The following is a 20,006-nucleotide window of genomic DNA, read 5'->3' on the forward strand; positions in this document are numbered from 1 at the left end:
AGGGACTTCTCAAACCGGTACCATTTTCGTCATCTCTGCAACTTACGGGAAATCTTGTTCTTGTCCGCCCTGCGATATGGACTGTCAAAATATAAACTGTTGTCGGACCTGGAACGCTACGCAGTACGTCAAAGACTTTTGTAATCAAAAGTCGGTTTGTACAGGGTCATTTCCCAGAATGACAACTTCATCCCTGAGTAGCTGCGCTACAACAACCACTCAGTTCTTGAGAGTTTCGTACATCTGCCAAAGTGGTAACTACGAGTTCGTCCTACTTGGACGTGCATATAGATCAAACATAGTTTAACAAATTAACCAAATATAAGACGAAAGGTTCAAAGTAACCTAGGCACATTAATTGGAAAAGTACATCCATATACATTAAACAAACAAAACGAATCCAACTGATGATGTATATTATGTATATAATGGATTTACATGTACATGGTGCAGACTTACAGCCCCACTTATTAATTAGAATGGCACAAAGGAAATCTATGGTCTAATTTATACTCAATTGGATTCGATCAAACCATAGATACAACACCAGTCAGCAAGGTAACGTCCACAGCTCTCCCTAGAGCCAACACCTCCACATCTCAACCTGCCACAAGTTCCGCAACTGCAACATCCGTGCCTGGACAGACATTTGAGCCATCTGTATCAGACGCAATGGATGGTGTTCAACAGAGTGGCACTGTCATTGTAGGTAAGCTGGAGAATCACTGTACAAACATTATTCGCTAAATACCTACCATTGAATTACTACCAGATGCATATGGTGTCTTATTTGATTGCTGCTCTCATGGATAGCTTGCAATGCAGCACGCTCCTTAGCCTTATGCAGTTTATGAGTCTCCTAAAGTTTACGTGTGTCTTTTTTGCACGCACAGTATTCTAATCAACTTTAGTCCCAATCACCGATATGCATATCGTATTTGATAAACATATTTTCTGCAGCTCCAGGCACGGGTGGTATAACCACTCTTTCAACAAGCCGCCCTTTTCAATCGAATACGAAAACAGTTAAAAGTACGAGTTCAGCGGCCGCGGTAACTAAAAGCATCCAGACCATGACAACAGAGCCTCGCGTATCTATGGGTCGAACAACCGGGGTTAGACTGGCAAGTAAGTATACATATACAGGTACACATGTATTTAGCTAGGATTTCAAAGCAGAAAAAAATGCATCAAAACTATCCTAGAATAGGAACAACGTCATAGGTCGTAACCTGTAATTCAGAAGTACAAATGATGAATATTATGGAGATGAGAATTTGTAGCACTTCATTTTCATATGGAGTATTTCAACTTAGAAGAAACATTGCTTTTATCAAATAGATAGAGAATCCTCTATTTTGGCTAATGCAGACATTTGTATGCAGAGTTTTATTACGTCTTTTAATACGGTAGAAGCGCAACGTGGCGGTAGGACGCTGCCTGTCACCATCGGAGTTGCAGTTGGTGTGAATGTGCTGGTACTGACAGCTATCATAGTAACGGCCGTCATAGTCATGAGAAGGCGCAGGTACGCATATGCTTTATGAACTTCAAACAAAAAACTAAAAGTTCCTTGCACTGAAATCAATCAAAATGGTATAAAATCTTTCTAGCCATGTACGAGTACTAAATTACGTCTTGTTGTACATGTACATTGCAATTTCTTCATGTAACTCATTCCAATAATTAATATGCGCTATATCAATGCGTGGTTGTTTCAAGACTGAATGAATAATTTGCGATAAAACACACAGACAAGCCACTTTATTGCAAAATGCCATTGTTTAACTGGAAAATCATTATATGCTTGGGATATGTGTTTTAAATATAAAACGTTAGCAATTTTCCCAAGCGTGGTCAAATATAAGGAATTTAATAATTTTCCATCCACATATTATACGACTGTTTTTTGCTGTTCCGACTTGCATTTTAGAAACCCCACGCCAGTTCCGCCAAGTGCATCATCTCCTAAAGCCATCACTGACGTCACAACTGACGTCACCACAGACCCAGAGCCGACGTACGACACCATACGGGAGGAGGAGGAGGGCGGGGTCCAGCTGGCGTTGTCAGGGGCAACCTGTAGCTACTCCGCCATTGGTCAGCCTAACGTGGCGTCAGGCCCGGATCGGCAGGTACCTGTGTACAGCAAACCGGACAAGAACAAGGCGAAGACGCCACGAAATGTCGAGGATCTTTACGCGAAACCGAATAAGAAAGAATCTGGGGAAGTGGAAAACGTTTTGTACGAAAGTTCGGGGGATTTAGGAGCTTCGTCAAGTCAGGATGTGTTGTACGCTAGCGCTGACGAAATTTAATACGTTACCTTTCAATTTTGCGAAGCTAATGACATCATATATTAAAGATCAAAAGATCTAGAATATTTACATACGTCGGTGAAGGTTAGACATCCAGGTAATAATAAGATACGCCAAAATACAAATCAAGCAACTGGCCATGGATTATGATTTTTGAAAAAAATTGAAAATCATGCATGCCCAGTTGCTTGAGTAACTGTTTTGGAGAATATTATTACATAGTTTAACGGGTTTCATTGACATGTAGTGCAACGCGTGGCCTTATCTGAGTATATATATATGTTATAGCTAATAAGCCACCTTTTCACTATAAAGCGTATACATATATACTGATTAATCCCCTCCCTCCCCTAGGCCATGTTGATTTAATTATATGGATGACATCGATGGGAACCTCAAAACTGATGCGAGCGTGCGAATAAAAAAAGTGGCCTTCATTATGAAATTATGGTCATGAAGGATGAACAAATGATCAAACACATAGAGTAATATTTTAATGGCATGGTGAATAATAGACTACTAGTATATTTTCATTCCTTCACATTTTCTTCTTGTCCTTTGGAATGGATTTTGGCATTCAGCGACATAAGTATCGTTTTCCAATATTTTTCTCAATGTACGGCATATATTTGCTCAATTTGCGGCTATTTTGTACGATTTACAGTGGCTCAAAACCTTTTTTTTAATTTCATGCGCGCTCGAATGCCATCCATATAATCAGATCAACATGGCCTTACCACTAGACGGCGATGGCTGAGCAAACATACAGCTACCAAAATTAAATTTTTGTGACCCTTGATGTTATAATTAGATATGATGCACGAAGCAAAAGCACGATTTTGAAGACAACACAACACAACACACGAAAAGTGCTTCCTGTCTAAAAAAATGCTTTGAGCAATCTTGAAAAGTCGATCGCTCAGCGGTCGCAGCCTGTAGTGGAAAGGGTTGTAACCAGGAACCACAACGTCATTCAAAACGTTACATGTTGACGTTGTTGTATAGCATTGTTATATTCTAAACTGTAAGTCCATTATACATATTATTCCAAAGCACTTATATGTAATCATATTTTTAGTCGAATACGTAATAATGAGTTTAAAGAAAGTGACCAAATGTATATGAACAGTGGTGGTATAAATACTATGTTTTTATTAACAGATATAAGTGTTAAAATAAAACTACAAAATATCACTTTTGCGTAAATATACAGAGCAAATAGTACTGTCTTCCAGATGAAGGCACGTTTCTCAAACTGCATTAAGAACTATATATCGTTGCCAGTAACCGTTTGATCCTGTATCCATTTCTACTTTCTAATAAAATGTAACATTCTTGATACAAATGAGTTTTCCCGACACACAGCGTTTCTATGGAGCTCAAAACAAATATTGACACAGATACAACATTACTGGACTGACTGGTACAACCAGTTTCTAATATCAATCTGACTGTACCGTTTGGAAATGTGCGACATGCTTTGTCTGGCCAAACAAACAAACAAACAAACAAACAGACATCATACAACCGGTCTTGTTTTCATATCACTGGTGTGTCTATGCTCAGATTAGAACGGTTATTACATTGGTTATTACACAGACAAATTTAAACGTAGGTGCCACAGTACAAAAATATACATTGCTTTAGCTACTTAGTAGTCAATGTTTATATAGATTATAAGGTTAAACATGACGAAAGCCTAGCTAGCTGCCACAATGGGAGCACAAAAACCTGAATCAAGAACTAGAAAGGCCGACATTTGCTCGGGAGCAAATCAGCGAATGGCTTCACCACATCGCAGAAATGGACCTGTCCTCCTCCCACACACACAGACCTGTCCAATACCTAATAAAAATGCCTCCCCTCTTTAAGAATAGATTGTTCTTGTGACCCCTACATTATGATATACCGGTTCTCGAGTTCTGAGGGGGAGGCGAATGAGCCCCTCCCCCCAGTCCCAAAAAAGCCCAGTCTAGATAGGTGAGGTGAGTAAAAAAGGCAGAGGTGAGAGGGAAATGTGCCTCCCTTAGCTAGCCATGTCGGAATATCCTACGTTCTCTCCCTCTCACCTCTGCTTGGAGAGTAAGGTGAGTGAGTCCGTTCAGACGTGGTTTGCGTACGTACATTCATATTAACATGGTTTGAGTACATTATTGCACTTTGCGACCTAAATACCATTTTGTTTTTCTGAGGATTTCATGAATTTTTTTATAGCTACAGGAAACATCTCTGGGCAATCACTACTATGATATGTAGAAAGCAATCGTTGTATGAAATTTTTCTCGAGAATCGGACAAATCAAAGCGGTTTAATATCCCGTTCCAAACCTTTGTTCTAAAGAAAACGTATGCAGAGCAGATTGTAATTACGTTTTCAATTCCTAGCCAAGTGTTGACAACAAAATAGCGAGAGAAGTGGAGGCGGCCAATGCTTACAGGAGACGAGTGGATCATGAGATGCGGCCAACATACATACATGTATATTACTATATAGCATATCTTGGCTTGGCTTCGTTTTCGAAGCAAACATACATATACTCCTCTTGCAATTGCCCTACAGAATCTGCATGGAGGATACACAATACAGGCTATGTAGTATTTAAGCCCATTAGTCCCACAAATAATATCTAAATCCTACTGTCATACTGTTGATCATAACAGGCGATCACACACCACATTCTGCACTGGGGTGTCCAATTACTACTAGTATTTGGAAGTTACTTATAATCAATTTTACAACCTTCCGCTAGGTGTCGCTCGTGATCGGTCGATCACGCATGCATGACCCACAATTCCCTCTATCATCATGGCCGACCTGAGTCGGGAAATTTTTCATCTGCGCTGAATTTCTCCGATTCTTGCGAGAAAACGGCGACCATGGAGCGCCTGAAGCTGAAAGACCGCATCCTGGACAACATCGCTCGAGCTGTGAAGGGGGTAAGTAGCGCTCTGTGGTTTTGAGACGATTTTAGGGGCGTTTTTTTGTTGCGTTGTGGATCCTGCTTCCGACCGAAGATCATAGCTATCAGCTGTCATGTTAGTGATTTTGGGATGAGATCACAAATGGCGGAACGGCAGAACTAGGATGGACGGACGGGGAACCGTGCACCGCAGCAGGAAATGGGGAAGGGAATGTGATGTAGAGTTGTCAGCAGTGCCTGTGTGTGTAGGAATGCGGAAGGAAGATGGTCGATAGCAAGAAAGTTGTTTATGGGAGAGAGACGTTGTTTACGTTGCAAGACATAGCTTTGGATCCAAGAAGCTTCGACTACATGTATGTAGGCCCTGGAAACAGTCTGTCATCCAGGCTAGCCGACTATATACTTTTGTACATGTAATCTATAGCCAGCTGCAGGCTGCATAAAATATAATGTTTTTATTAATAAAAGTATTAAATATTGTACTACATGTAAATGTGTGAAGGGCATCCAACGCTGGAGCAATGTCACAAATTATGAATACATGAACACGTAACTTTACATGTAGGTAGCATCTCTAGACCATGGTGATCATTTTGTAACCCTATACCTGCTGGCCATGGCATGACAACATTGAGTATTAATTGTGTGTGACTGATTGTAAGATAGATGCAGAAAATGGATTACCCGTAAAGAATTTGTCAGAGATATTCGACTAGTCACAGACTTCTTTCAAGTCCTTAGTTAGAAATAAGAGGCTGTCAACATCATGAATATGGAACATGCCAAAATTTTGTCATTATTATTTTGGTCACTCTGATATGGCTACTAGTAAAAGCATTATGATATATTACTTGTTACTTACTAAGTTAGTATGTATACTAGTAGCACTTGTATTTAAGCTTGCAGTTTTATTTCTAGATACTTATTAGATAAAATCATTGTCCATGTCAAGAGCAATCAAGCTGGATACTGTAAATTGTGACTTTTTTTGGTACTTGATTTGCTGACTTTCTTTTTGCTGCACTTGCAGCCACTGCAAATGTAATAATTCTGCGAACATGTGACAAAAAATTGCCCATTTTTCTCAGACTGCAAACTCTTGCCAGTGTGAACATAAAGTGATTTACAGTAGTGCAGCATTGACCTGAGGGTTCAGGTAAAAGTATCACGTACACACAGCTTCATCATTATTCCGTGACATTGCTTCTGCTTAGCCTGGTGGACTACAACTACTGTTCATTTACCAATGAGCGATCTGAATATGATGAAACTATGTACCAGATAATTAATGACTCAGGAAATACAAATCACAATTCTTACCTGTAATTATGTAAACTCATTTTTGTGCCAGACTAACGAGGAGGACTCATCAGTGCCCATAAAAAGTATTTATTTATTATTAGTCAATTGCTGAGTGATGTCGAGTCCGTCATTTTGGCATAGAAAATGTACTATTTAAGTTTCCAAATGTTGTACAATAAACGTACATATTTTGCCATGGGGAAAAAGAGAGCCGACTCACACACACAGGTTATTTAAGTAGACATGCTGAAAATGAGAGGCAAGATCCATCCTGATATATGTTAAAGAAATACATACGTATATGGCCAGTTGCCAGAACCATTTTACGATGGACTGGTTTCGTAATGCAGGAAGACAGAGGCTGTACTAGTACTAGTACATGTCTGAGTGCACTGCCTATATTTTGTGATCTAAACTGGATATCCCCCATCAGATACTAGTATTCTGACTTTAGATTCATATCACTTCACTTACTCGGTGGTTTATTCAATTTGATGGCTGTGCAGGTACTGTGTACAGATGCAGGTTATCAGTAGGTCATATGTCACCATTCATATGACAAGTGCAACAGGGCATAAGCCATTTATTACATGAATTTTATTGTTAAAATCACATTATATTATATCTTAACGATGCAGCCATTTGATTCAGCAGTCTAGTCTCACACAGCATACAAGTATGTCAGACAGAGAGCAGGGTAATATGTATAACTCTTGTCCTAATTAGTCTGAGTCTGTGGAAGGACTGGGGGCTTGGAATGGTCCATTTTGTAGCTAGGGGGAAGTGCTTTATATTGCCTCTGGCAATTAGGTAGATAACCTGACAAGAGGTTTTATTTCTTTCCAGTATTAATGGTTGGATTATTCATAATTATTGTAATTTTTTACAACTGATAAATTTTACCGGTATATTTTGGTTGTTGTTTGATGCCCTTCACTAATAGTCAGATAATATTGTAACTAAGTCATGTACAAATGTATACTGCATTGACAGTCAAGGAATGTCAGTATCTGTACAAATGATTTGAATTTTGAAAAAAAAAAAACATTCAAATTATCCAACAGTTGCCCAGTTATGAAATATGAAGTGTTATCCTTTTTAGATTCTTTATGTATAAACTATAAAGATAATTATGATCGATGATACAGTGTCTAAATGAATGTTATTATTGCTTTCCAGATCCAAGACCTTCAAGCCTGTAAGGGGGACCCTGAAACTGCCTCTCCACTGACCAATCAGGACAGAGAGATCCAGGCCCTATGTGAGCACCTGGACCACGCCTTCCTGCATGGGTGAGATTGACCAATCAGCAAACAGACTGTGATCACAATTAGTAGTAAACCGATGAGGATATTTTAAACCATCACACTTAACTTTAATGAAAAATTATACTGTGTATCTTGTGAATGAGAAGATAAATGTGCTTTCTTCCCTCAAAGCTTTAAAAACATATGCAGAAATTAGTGCAGTATATGTACATGTAAACTTGGAGCTGTGCGGGTATTTCTGATGTCTACCTGCACCAACATGTAGCCTTCACTGGTCCATGTACTGGGTTTATATATAAATGTAGGTGTATTTGGATTTTCATTAGTTTCATTTACTCTTAAAATACATGACATACATATATGACAGCAATGATGTCTGAACAATTTTTAGTGTGATCCACATGTCATAATTTCTGAGTGATACAGGTGAAATTTGTCTGCATGGTGCATGATGATGATATGTTGATGATACATGTTACTGCAGGTTGCGTAACGTGACGAAGGGTTACTGGGTGGTTGTTCCACACTTCACACGGAAGGATGCCATCAAACAGATCCTGGGGATGGGCAACGTCACCACTGACCTGGGCAGAGGTAGGGTATCTGATGTTTTTGTAGTTTTTTGATTTTACTGAACTGGAGGATCAAATCAAAATAGGAGGCAGGGAAAGGTCTATATTCTCACCTTAAAATCTGCCTGGTACATTATATTCTCTTTTTAGTACGTTTTTTTGAGGGGGTACTTTTATTCCAAGGGGTACTTTTATTGGATTTTAAAGATTTTTTGGGGGGTACTTTTATCCCAGGGGGTACTTTTATTTGAGAGGTGAGAAACCAGCTTCTACTACTAGCAGCCCTTCCACAGGTCAGGCCCCTAGCCTGACTACATCACACTTCTAGCAGCCCTTCCACAGGTCAGACCCCTAGCCTGACTACATCACGCTTCTAGCAGCCCTTCCACTGGTCAGGCCCCTAGCCTGACTACATCACGCTTCTAGCAGCCCTTCCACTGGTCAGGTCCCTACAGCTTGAAAGTTAAAAGAAATGGGAACATCTTAATCCTGTTGATATAATATGATTGTATAAACATGCTGATATGGACAAATAATTGTCAGACTGAAAACTCTCTGTTACCATATAGTGCTGTAGGCTATGATGATACTGATGACTGGTTTCCATAGTGACAGAGAATCCTGAGCTCCTATTGGACCGATTTTCACACTGATGAAAGCTCATACTGTACTTTCTGATGCCTCTGTGTACTCAGGCCGGGCCTGGCTGTACCTGGCACTGAATGAGAACGCCCTGGAGAGTTACCTGCGAGTCTTCCAGGAAAACTCCCAACTGGTCAGGAAATACTACGTCAGGTCAGTCACAAACAAACAAACAAACAAACAAACAAGCAAATACTACATCAGGTCAGTCACAAAGAAACAAACAAACAAACAAACAAGCAAATACTACAACTCAGGTCAGTCACAAACAAACAAGCAAATACTACAACTCAGGTCAGTCACAAACAAACAAGCAAACAAACAAACAGATAAAAGTTATGTCTGACATAACTTTTACATATATAAAAGGATTGTTATTCTATTTGATCATTCAGTTGCCAGTTGTTTTTTTTTATTTAAGTCTATTATCTACATATTCTTAACTAAATTAGCATTGATTTCTTTCTTACCTAAGTATACCCGTCAGATAATAAAAGTCATCGCACATAAAACAATCTTCTTGATACATTAATGTCATATTATATTATGCATCATTGTAATGCAATAATGTTTGGTGAAATGAATTTAAAAACATTGTTTTTTCCCATATTTTATGAAATATATATTGCTACTCATATGAAAATGAAAATGAATATGAATATGGAAATTAATGAAGTATGAAAGTTTTATTTTTCTCTTGTTCCAGACATGCCCTACTGAGGGATGAACAGGTAAGAAGGACTCTGTATATGAATTATAAATAAAAATTGGTTTAAAATTTGTATATGAATTATAAATAAAAATTGGTTTAAACAATTTTAAAAATATTTTTTAGAATATCTTTGACTGATTAAGGACCTCTTTTTTGTTTTATTATCTTTATATATAATTTATTTTATAACAGTAATAAAAATCATAACAACCTCCCGTCCACAGAGACTGCTAGTGATGACTACACTGGCCTCAGGACTGGAGTACCTCAAGTTTGAGCTGGATGTGGTGAGTAGCTCTATCCAGCACGTCGGCAGAACGTACTGCACCTGCGCGAAACCTGTAATGTATTGTACATAGTATTTTGGCAGAATGTCTCATATAAGGTTGCATTCGCTCATATAAGGTTAGCATTTCGACAGTAGTTTCCAAATGTTATGTAGGAAAGAATATCATCTGCAACAGGCAAAATTCTGATGCAACGTTGACCAAAAACCCAACGAAAAATGCGAAAATACGGGGTTCTGCACAGGCGCAGTACGTTCTGCCGACATGCTGCTCTGTCCCCACAACAGCAATGCCTTAATATGGATATTCCTTGGTGGCAAACATTGCTGCATGAATAAAAGAGGCAATGGATTCATTCCTGCACAGAGACTTAAGTTGTACTACAATGATTTGTACAATATGTTGTTCTACAGTAATAATTTCAGTGCAAACCCTAAGTTTTGCATCAAAGTGTTCTCTCAATAATTTTAAGATTTCTTTCTTTAGGGATTGTTATCTATACAGACTATATTCTAATTACAAACTTCAAACTTACACAGAACACCAATGTGCATTGCTGGTTTTATTGACAGAATCAACTTTGTTTGGCCCTTTTATATTTTGCTTTGCCATTGATCTGATATCCAAAGTCTAATAAACAGTTAACCCTCTTCCCCCCAAGGATGTTCCGTACCTGGACCTGACCAGCTCGCTGCCCCTGAGTCGAGACGAGCGGTACAGCGAGTACGACGATGATCGGATTTCCCAGCAGAGTCTGGACGCCGTCTCCACCGCCTCCAGCGCCAGCAGTTACACCACGGGGTCAGGGTTCACCACGGGGTCGGAGTTCACCACCCCGGGCTCCGACAGCGCCATCTGCGTACGATCCGAGTTCGTTGACATAGAGTACGTCGCGCCGGGTGCCTCTGTCGAGGGCGCACTTCCCAACGGACCGACCAGAAAAGAAAAAACGCCAGAGAAAGCGCAGAGGCCAGAAACGCTGGAGCGAACCTTTAGAATTTCGCGAATCTCGGACCCCGGGGCGACTCCGAAAGCGTCATCGGACTCGGGCGGTCTGGAGGTTATTCGTAAGAAAACCAAGAAGGGTGGGAAGAAGAAGAAGGCTGTTGCTAAGCAACAGGACGCGACTCCGAGCCCGACAGCTTCGGAGGAGTCGAGTCGAGCGAGTAGCAGCAGTGGGATAGATGTACAGAACACGGGGGAGGGGCAATCTGTATCAAACAACGAGGGAAGAAATGAAGGACTAGAGGAAAATCGTAGTAGTGCGAAAATGGAAGCTACAGAACAGAGTACAGGAACGAATGAAGTGTCAAGAGAGGTTACAGGCCCTGCAGGTCAGGGTTCAAACCAAGGGGGGCAGGGAGAGAGCAGGGGGGGTACAGAAGGGGGTGCACAGGGGGGACACCCCCCTCAGCAAAACGTACAAGCACAGGCAGCTGGCTTCGTGAACGATCTCGAGCTTCTGCTGACGAACAACAACGAAGACCTGAACTCGAACCCTACCAACTGCACGGACCAGACGTGCCACGCGCACACGTACGGTCTCCCACCGCCCAACCCACCTCCGGCCGTCATGGCAACTGGGAACGAAGAAAACAACATCGAAGACGACGACGTAGATCTCCAGGGAAACTTCTCCCACAGCCCCGTCTTCTCCTCACTCCCGAACGAAGTCCCTCTCAGCGAGGAGATCGCGGAAGCGGAGAGACTGCGCCGGCAGCAGTACGATGATGAGGAAGACGATGATTCGGTGACGCTGGGAAGCTCGTACCAGAGCGACGCGGGGAGTTACTCCGGCAGTGACAACATGGAGTACAGAACTGGTCTGGGGAAGGACAGCAGTCCGCGGGGCAGTCAGGGGTCACCTCGCCCGCAGCGCCCGGCGCGACTAAACCCGTTTGATCGGGACAGTCCTCGCAGGGGGAGGGGGGCAGACCAGAGGGATGGACAGAAGGAAAGAGACTGGGAGGAGAAGAATGGAGACACGGAAAAAGAGGAGGAGGAGAACCTGGTGATGAAGAGGACAACACCGGACTCTCACGATGCTGATGTCAAGTCAGTGGGATTTTTGAGATCTTTACTGAATTTGGAATAGTCTATATTATTTTAGATGACATCTGAACACAAAGTAGACAATTATTTCAATAAGTCTGTACCTTCAAAGAGTTTGTATCCCTAAGGCTAAGGAATGACTGTATGTACACTAGAGTGTGGCCCACTCACATACTGTTTTATAGTAACTGTTGTTGTGTAAAATATAAAAGCGTTGAACTAGATTTTCTCCCTTCAGAGTGGACAACAACACTCTTCTGTTCCTGATGTTAGAGGTCTTCAAGGAGGAAGGAGAGCAGTTCTCTAAGGTCCGTTTTCTTTAGTTTTTCTATGTACATAATATATACTATACGTCTGACACTCAGGCTAATACTAATACACGTCTAGATCTTATTGGGTCTAGAATTGCATGGCTAACTACTGAATTAAACCCAAATAGAGATTAACATACATTCATTTGAATGTTCATTCATTCATTCTTCCTTCCTGAAATTTGTGACTGTATTTATGAAAGATTTGACCTCTGCACTTTGACCTTGCAGATGTTCCGTATGTCCACGGGTCACATGGAGGGAGACCTGCACAGTGTCTACGTCTTAATCACCGACTTCTGCATGTACCTTCTTAGGAAAGGTACGTTTCTTCAAGATCTTTAGTTACTCTTCTTCATTTTGTGTCTTTACTGGTCCCTCTATCACTAACCTTAAAATTTTTTGTAACCACGTATAACTAGTACATTGTTAATATAGATGTTACTTGTGTGCAAATGAATTGTACTAGAATTTTGCAAACATACATACTGTTATGCCTACTTCCATAAATGTATGCCATTGTGTAACTATGTAGTTTTTTTAATAAAAATGTTTTTGTTGTAGGCTCAGGAGACCAACAGTTTGAGTGTGAAGATGCCATCAGACACAATGACCTGGACTACATCTCTGTACGTTTATTCTTTTCCTATGATCATATATGTATATATATATGTGTGTATCACAGTTTTATAAAGAGCTTATAATATTTTGATCAATCAACACAGATGAGCTGGCATACTACATTGTAACTGACAGTGTATTTATGATTTTTTTTATCCCCAGATCTCCCTGAACCACCAGTATGTACAGATAGTGTGTACCAACAGGAGGAAACAGTTCTGGGTGGATACAGGGGACGAGCTACTTACAAGGTGGGGACTACACGTATTCATGTGTCTGCAATAGTGATCTATGTTAATCTACAATCATGTATGATAGTCATCTTTGATTTTCTTATCATGATGGTCCATAGTTAAGAGTACCACCTTGAATTAATTCTCATAACATCGATTCAAAGTAGATCTTTCATAATTTTAGGTTCCATGTTTTTTACACCTGTTTTTTTTTGTCTCACTCTCTCAAATGAGATCACGAGTCTGGAGGATCCTTGGGTTGAAAATATGTTGTTTTTTTTCTCCCATATTTTACAGAATGTTTGTGACCCATCTCCATGCTGCGATGAGTACCGGGTTCCGTATTGAGCCGTTTCCCGCGGTCCTGACTGACGCCACCACGCAGAAAATTGCTCTCCGGAAATGGGCAGCCAAGGAGGCCAAGTGCAATGTGAGAGAAGGATATCAATTTTATCCAGTCATTTGCTAACAATAACCCTGTAAGAAATGTGTCTAGTACAATGGAGACTATGTACAATGTTCTAATATAGAACTAGTTAAAGCTCTATTGCATGCATACCTTGACTAGCATTCAGAAGGCTAATTTTATTCTTAGGGACCTTCAACCTTAACATTCCTTACATCTTTAGCCAAAGCTAGGTACTCATTTTCACCTGATTTGAGTGAAGGAATGTGTGTTAAAGGACAAATTAGAGTAATTTCACTTTTGGTGACTTTCAACCGCAAATTCTATTTGCAAGCCAAAAGGTGATCCATTGGTTTCTGCCAGTCCCGCACACATAGGGGGTGATATTTGACCCAAATCCATGTTCTACCATGTTCGCTATGTGTGCGGGACTGGTAGAAACCAATGGATCACCTTTTGCAAATAGAATTTTGGGTTGAAAGACACCAAAACTGAAATTATTTAATTTGTCCTTTAAGTGCCTTTCCCTAGGATACAACAATAGGGCCTGCCAGGGATTTGAGCCAAGAACCTTCAGATTCTAAGTCAACAACCCTAACCACACCTTGCTACCCACTAATAAATGACTGTTTAAACCTTTTTTTTCAGACATCAGATATTGACCTGTTGCTGTACACGTTGGTGCACTGGTGGGACCCTCAGGACTTTGCCCTGACACCGTCAGACTCTGGCCAGCCCTCCTCACTACGAGACGGCATCACTAAGGACGGAGTCCTGCTGTACAAGGCAGCAACAGGATACCTGAGGGGGACCACTTGGAAATCTGGATTCTTCCTGCTCAGGTAGTTCTTATAGTCCCTTACACTTCTGCCTATAATTCACATGTGTATTGTAGAGGAGGTCATTAGACTAATACAGATTTTTTTACTGTATGTTTTGAAAATGCACGTTTTACAGTCGGAGCATCATCATCATCATCATCATCATCATCGATGAGTACCGGCTAGGTATACAATTTGTAACAAGTACTGTTGTTTGGTGTGATGTATATATACAGAGACAGAGGACAGAAAATGGAAGCCTGGCTTCTTCTTGCAGATGTGTTTACAACCATGCAGTTTTCTTTTAACCTTCTCCCTGTTGCCTAACCAGTAGAATTTGGTAGTCAAATGGCTACATCAGTGTGATGAAGGTTAAAGTGCTAACATGTTTTTTTTTATTTCTGCAGTAATGGAATGCTGTACCAGTATGGCCAGAGATCTGACGTGGTGCCACAGATGTCCATACAACTCACGTAGGTTCTCTCTCTCCCTCTCTTTCTCTCTCTTTTTCTGAATGTCTTTCAAAATCTATCCATGTTCCTTTGGTAATAAAGTAATTAGTCTTAGACTAACCTTCTTCAATGTATATTTCTTTCACTTTTGCAAAAACTTAGGAAATTTTGTGACCAATTTCATTCTTTTGTGAACCCTACATGTAAGGTCTCACATACATGTATAGAACGAAGGAAAAAAAGGGAAACCTCTAAAGGATTGGTACAATGTGTAAATTCCAAGTACACATGTTACTTCATAATTACATGTATTGGTTGAAATTTGGCAATGACACTTGGCTTAGTGCTAATGTACTAGTAGTGAATCATATGGGCAGACTTTGTGTAGTACTGTCAGAATATGTGTATTAAATGTCTGAAGTCTGCCATCACTGATTGCCATGTCTCGATGTTTTCTCCTTGTCCTGTTACAGAGGACCTGACTGTAACGGGTGTCGGAGGATCAACGCTGGCGAGAAGCTCCACTCCTTCGAGATCCTGCTGACGGACCGCGCCTCGCTGGAGCTGGCCGCGACCTCTGACCTGGAGGTGCAGGAGTGGCTGCAGGCGCTGTGTCAGGCCGTGTCACAGGGGGTCAGTGTTTTGGCAACGCCTCTGGGGTGGAGCCAGCAGTTGTCTGTGTTGTGTGAAAGGGGTTAAAGGGAAAACAGAAATTCACAAATATTTTGTCCTTGTTTCTAAAACCATATGATAACAAACGCTCTACATGTAATATCTCAAGGAGGTATGAGATCTCTAAACTCTTGTTTTTTTAATTGTCTCTGCAATTTGCATCATGTTGTATCGTCTAAGCGGTTTGTTTCATGACAGGTACCAGAGAAAGGAGAGCCACCCTCGTCTGTTGTTCCCTGTTGCTTGGCCCTTACCAGTCTAAAGGTACGTCTGCAAACTTCATTGATAAGTGAATACCAGTACTGAACACATACTAGTAGTACGTGTAGGCCCTCTTGTCTTGTTACTGTTAGAAAAAACAAACTCATTTATAGTATCAATTTAAAGTTTCCTAGCTCAGACAGCAGCATTGTTTCCCCTTGTCTCTCCTTACATCATTGAAGTGCTTAGAACTGTAGTTGAACAGGAATCTGCTAGGGTCCTACATGTACCTTGAGTTTAAACTTAGATATAGAGATTAAAGATTCTTGTTAAACATTGTTTTTGACTAAATTTGTGGCCCAGGAGAAAGATATGGAGGAAAAAGAAGAAAACTCCTGGACCAGGAACAGCTTTGTAGGCTACATGATTGTACATATTCATTCAACTAGCCAAACAAGCAGCCAACCAAGTATCAAACAGTAACAGAACAAGCCAAGAAACACAATTGTTTTTGTCAGAAAAAAATTGACAGCCGTGTGTCTAATGTTTCTCGCAGCTGTTTGCCTGCCACGAGGATTGTCAGACGAGTTTCTTCCGCAGCCTGGGAAGTGTCGGGCTGAAGGACATCTCTGGTCTCAGTGTGGATGAGGAGATCGACTACTACTGTATTGTGGTGAGTGCCCCCTAGCAGATGCAGTCAGTACTGCAGGAAAAGGCATTCTCTTTCTCTTGTATGTTCAGTAGTATTAATGGTAAGGCTTGTGGCCAAAGTCTGTCTCTACAAAATGAATAGAAAAGAGAGAACAGCATACTACATATATCAGGGACTAATCAGAACTAGCAGCTTTAAAAGGGCTTTTCTGTTGTGGCCGGAAACAAATAAACTACTACTACATTGTACACTTAGTTCTGTTGGAAAAGCTTGGGGGAAAATATGTTTTCCTCAGACTTGTGTCTGACCAATATAATGATGCTTTGCATTGGCAGAAAATGTAACTGATTGGCCCTCCTTAGAAAGCCAGCAAACTAAAAAGCAGGAATTGTTTCTTTATTTTGTGCAGGAACTTGATGATGAGCAGGATCCGTGGGTTCTGTACTTCAACTGTACCCACGAGCAGCGCAAGTTCATCCACGTGCTACAGGAGGCCTGGAGTGAACTGTTTCAAGTAGGTACCAACCAATCACAGCTCAGCATTCAAAAATTTGAATAGCCTTCAGCCAATCACAACACAACATTCCAACTGTACCCATGACTGGCCAATAGGCGCAGAGTCTTCAATTTCAAACTGACAAATAGCAAACTATGAAATGAATTGACAGAAATGACAACTGCACTAGAGCAAATGCAAGAGAGTAAGGCTGTTTTCCACCACTTGGAAAAAATATATTTTTGTTGGTGATAACTTTTGTTTATTTGTTTATCCTCTCAGGTTGACCTCCCGGTGACCCCTCTAGAAGATGACATCAGGAGAAGAAAATGTCGAGAGGGGCTTGTGTCTGTACAGAAGAACCGCCGCTAAAAATCCTCAGCTCCAAAATGACGTTTTGTCCTATGCTGCAACTTACTAATGTTAATCTTTTATACCAGCTAAGATTACACCTCTTCAGGAGTATGGACTGGTCCCTGTGGCCAACTGTTGGATGGAAAAGTTCTAGTTGGGTTTCAAACAGCCATGCTGTTAAAAAATCTGACAAATGTCACCCAGAGGTTGCCATAGCAAAACATGGGAATAATACAAAGACTAACAAATCTGTGCAATTCTAAGGCATGAGCCGCCTTACAATGCAGTATTGGAGATGATGAGACAAGACTTATGGAAGGTTTTAAAAGCACAAGGTTTTCAGCACCAGGGACAGGATTATAATCTAATACCAGTAATGGTAGCTTTGACAAAATCTAAAGTTTAGTTCGAGCTTACTGCCTGTTTTCTTGCAAGAAGTCTTATTTTCATGGGTATCTAGCACTCTTCAGGACATTAAAAGTTCGAATGTGTAGCCTGGAATTAGGCTTTTTGAAGGCTGTGACTGACTTACAAAAATTGTGTAACACAATATTTCACCAAATGCCAGTTTGCCCAATAGGTCTCAAACCTGTGCTAAGAATATCATGAATTTAAAACTTAAATGCACATGAAAATCAACTTGCTCTCAATGGTGACAAGTCAAAACTAAATCTACATGATGTACATGTAAGTTGAAGTACAAAATGAACCAATTCGAGCAGGCCAGTTATAAGATGCTTTTTACCTTACAGGTACATTTGTATGTATATATAAGGGGGAGGGGGGTACAAGATGTTGATTGTAGCTTTCTGTAAGAAATCAAGCCTGCCTTAAGCTTTGACTCCTCAAAAGATAGCAAACATCTAAACTCATGATGTTACTGTCCAGTCTTGCCATTAACCCTAAGCTAGCCAAGGGGTGTCACCATGCAACAAATAGATGTCTGCGCAAAAAAACTTAGCATGTTAAGGGTTAAGAACTGGGGGTTGGAAATAGGCTCTTTACCCACTTAAAAAACACATAGACAACAGAAAATAACAGTGTTGAAGAAATGATACAACTTTTGAAGCTGAAGCATTTAGAATACAAGTGCATTCACAATACAGCTTAACTTTTAACTGCAATAGATGAAGAAGAATAAAACATCTTGCCTGGCCATAGTGCTTCATAATCTCACACTAAACTATGCTGGTCCTCAACAGATCAAACCATGGCTCTCTTAACAAAATAATGTTACAAACTGTAAGTGCATTATAATTGTGGCATTTTTGTAGAGTAAGGACCTACATATACATGAACGAATCATTAAGAATGATGTATACAAAACTAGACTGCTATAGTTGTTGTAGAAGGCATCAATGCATCAATGTAGCTCATACTATAGTTGCCACATCATGTTCACCACAACAAAGTTGTGGGTTTGATAATGTAGTGAGGAATGTTGGTAGATTTATTATTTATGATTTCAGTAAATGTTTGGCTGCTTTTGGTCCCTGTATATTATGTATATATTTTGACTATGTTCGGTCAATTTTTCTGTTGAAATATATTGAATTTCAAGCCACACTTTCTAAATTCAGGAAATCAAAGATGATGCTACTGTATGGTACATTTACCATTTAAAAGGGAGAGCACTCAAGTATGTACAATTGTACCAGTTTGATATTTTCAATTTTGATACATCATGTAAAAAAAAAAAGAAAGGTACAGGGAATTAAGTTCATCTCATTTTATGTATGCTTAGAATGTTTTTGTAAAAGGTATGAAAGGTGGTTAACTGATGAACCAGAATCTGAAGTCACTGTTAAAGGATCAACTCATTATTTAAGTTTGCCAAAGCACTGTTACTGAATTAGAGCCTGGTTTCATTCATTGTACGTTATTCATAAGATTGTCAACTGATCTGTAGCTTTCTTCGGTCAGTTGTGCATGTGTCATTCAAAAGACCTTTTATAGAAAAAGGCTGTTACCTGTCCTTTTTGGTAGTTTCTGTCAAAATTTGCCTAAAAGTTCTACATCGAAATTGTATGAAAGATTGCAATCAATGTCACCATGCCGTAAGGTAATGACGTGACCCATTCATTGCAATTGTTCAAACCTGTACTTTTTAAAGGTATTGGGTACTGGACTTAAAGAAACGTTTGATTTTAAAGCCACAAGAGAAATATGTGCACCTTCCTTTCTTCTTGCTCTTTAGGAAACTTTCAAGGTCGTCTTTGTGGCCGTTCTCCAAATAATTTTAGGGCTAACCCATTGACAAAGAAAAGAGGGGGTACACAAAGAGATACCAGTACTAGTGTGTACTTGTACATGTGTCAGTGCAGAAACAGGAAATGTTGGCATCATTTTTTTCTGAGTGTTCAAATTCAGAGGTGGATGACTGAACTTTACAAGTTAAGCCTGGTAGAGAAAATACCATATTGTAAAAAAAGACTGGCCAACTGCAACTTACAATGTAAGTTGTATAAAACTGTCGCTGTATATGAACTTTGTCTTAGGCAAAGTAGAAAGTGTAACAAAAGCCAGAACTTGCTGAATAAAGTAATGATGGTTGTCAGTTGTAGAATGTGAAGGAAGTTGCCGGTAGATGTTGCCAGTATTATTGATGGATTGTAAGTAAATCTAAATGTTTATGTATGAAGGACAAGCAGCCAAACCACATGATTGTACAACTGTTTTGCAAGACTCACTCCTCAGTATAAAATAAAGGAGTT

At 40.1% G+C, this 20,006-nt stretch overlaps 2 protein-coding genes across 2 annotated transcripts; both read left to right on the plus strand.

Annotated features, from left to right (window-relative positions):
• The first annotated feature begins 963 nt into the window (after positions 1-963).
• Positions 964-2,318, plus strand: LOC109472558. Its single transcript, XM_019772341.1, has 2 exons — positions 964-1,528; positions 1,934-2,318. Exons 1-2 carry the CDS (start codon positions 1,380-1,382, stop codon positions 2,316-2,318), a joined length of 534 nt encoding a protein of 177 aa, XP_019627900.1. The 5' UTR covers positions 964-1,379.
• A 2,780-nt stretch (positions 2,319-5,098) lies between these two features.
• On the plus strand, positions 5,099-17,723 carry LOC109472618 (pleckstrin homology domain-containing family M member 2-like). Its single transcript, XM_019772429.1, has 19 exons — positions 5,099-5,254; positions 7,720-7,832; positions 8,293-8,402; positions 9,076-9,175; positions 9,729-9,753; positions 9,959-10,021; positions 10,683-12,076; positions 12,312-12,381; positions 12,616-12,706; positions 12,949-13,013; positions 13,168-13,256; positions 13,536-13,668; positions 14,293-14,486; positions 14,873-14,938; positions 15,391-15,550; positions 15,788-15,853; positions 16,347-16,463; positions 16,852-16,956; positions 17,221-17,723. Exons 1-19 carry the CDS (start codon positions 5,099-5,101, stop codon positions 17,308-17,310), a joined length of 3,207 nt encoding a protein of 1,068 aa, XP_019627988.1. The 3' UTR covers positions 17,311-17,723.
• The last annotated feature ends 2,283 nt before the right edge of the window (positions 17,724-20,006 follow it).

Source organism: Branchiostoma belcheri, unplaced genomic scaffold, assembly GCF_001625305.1.
Source record: "Branchiostoma belcheri isolate BF01 breed outbred unplaced genomic scaffold, Haploidv18h27 scaffold28, whole genome shotgun sequence".
Lineage (NCBI taxonomy): Eukaryota > Metazoa > Chordata > Leptocardii > Amphioxiformes > Branchiostomatidae > Branchiostoma > Branchiostoma belcheri.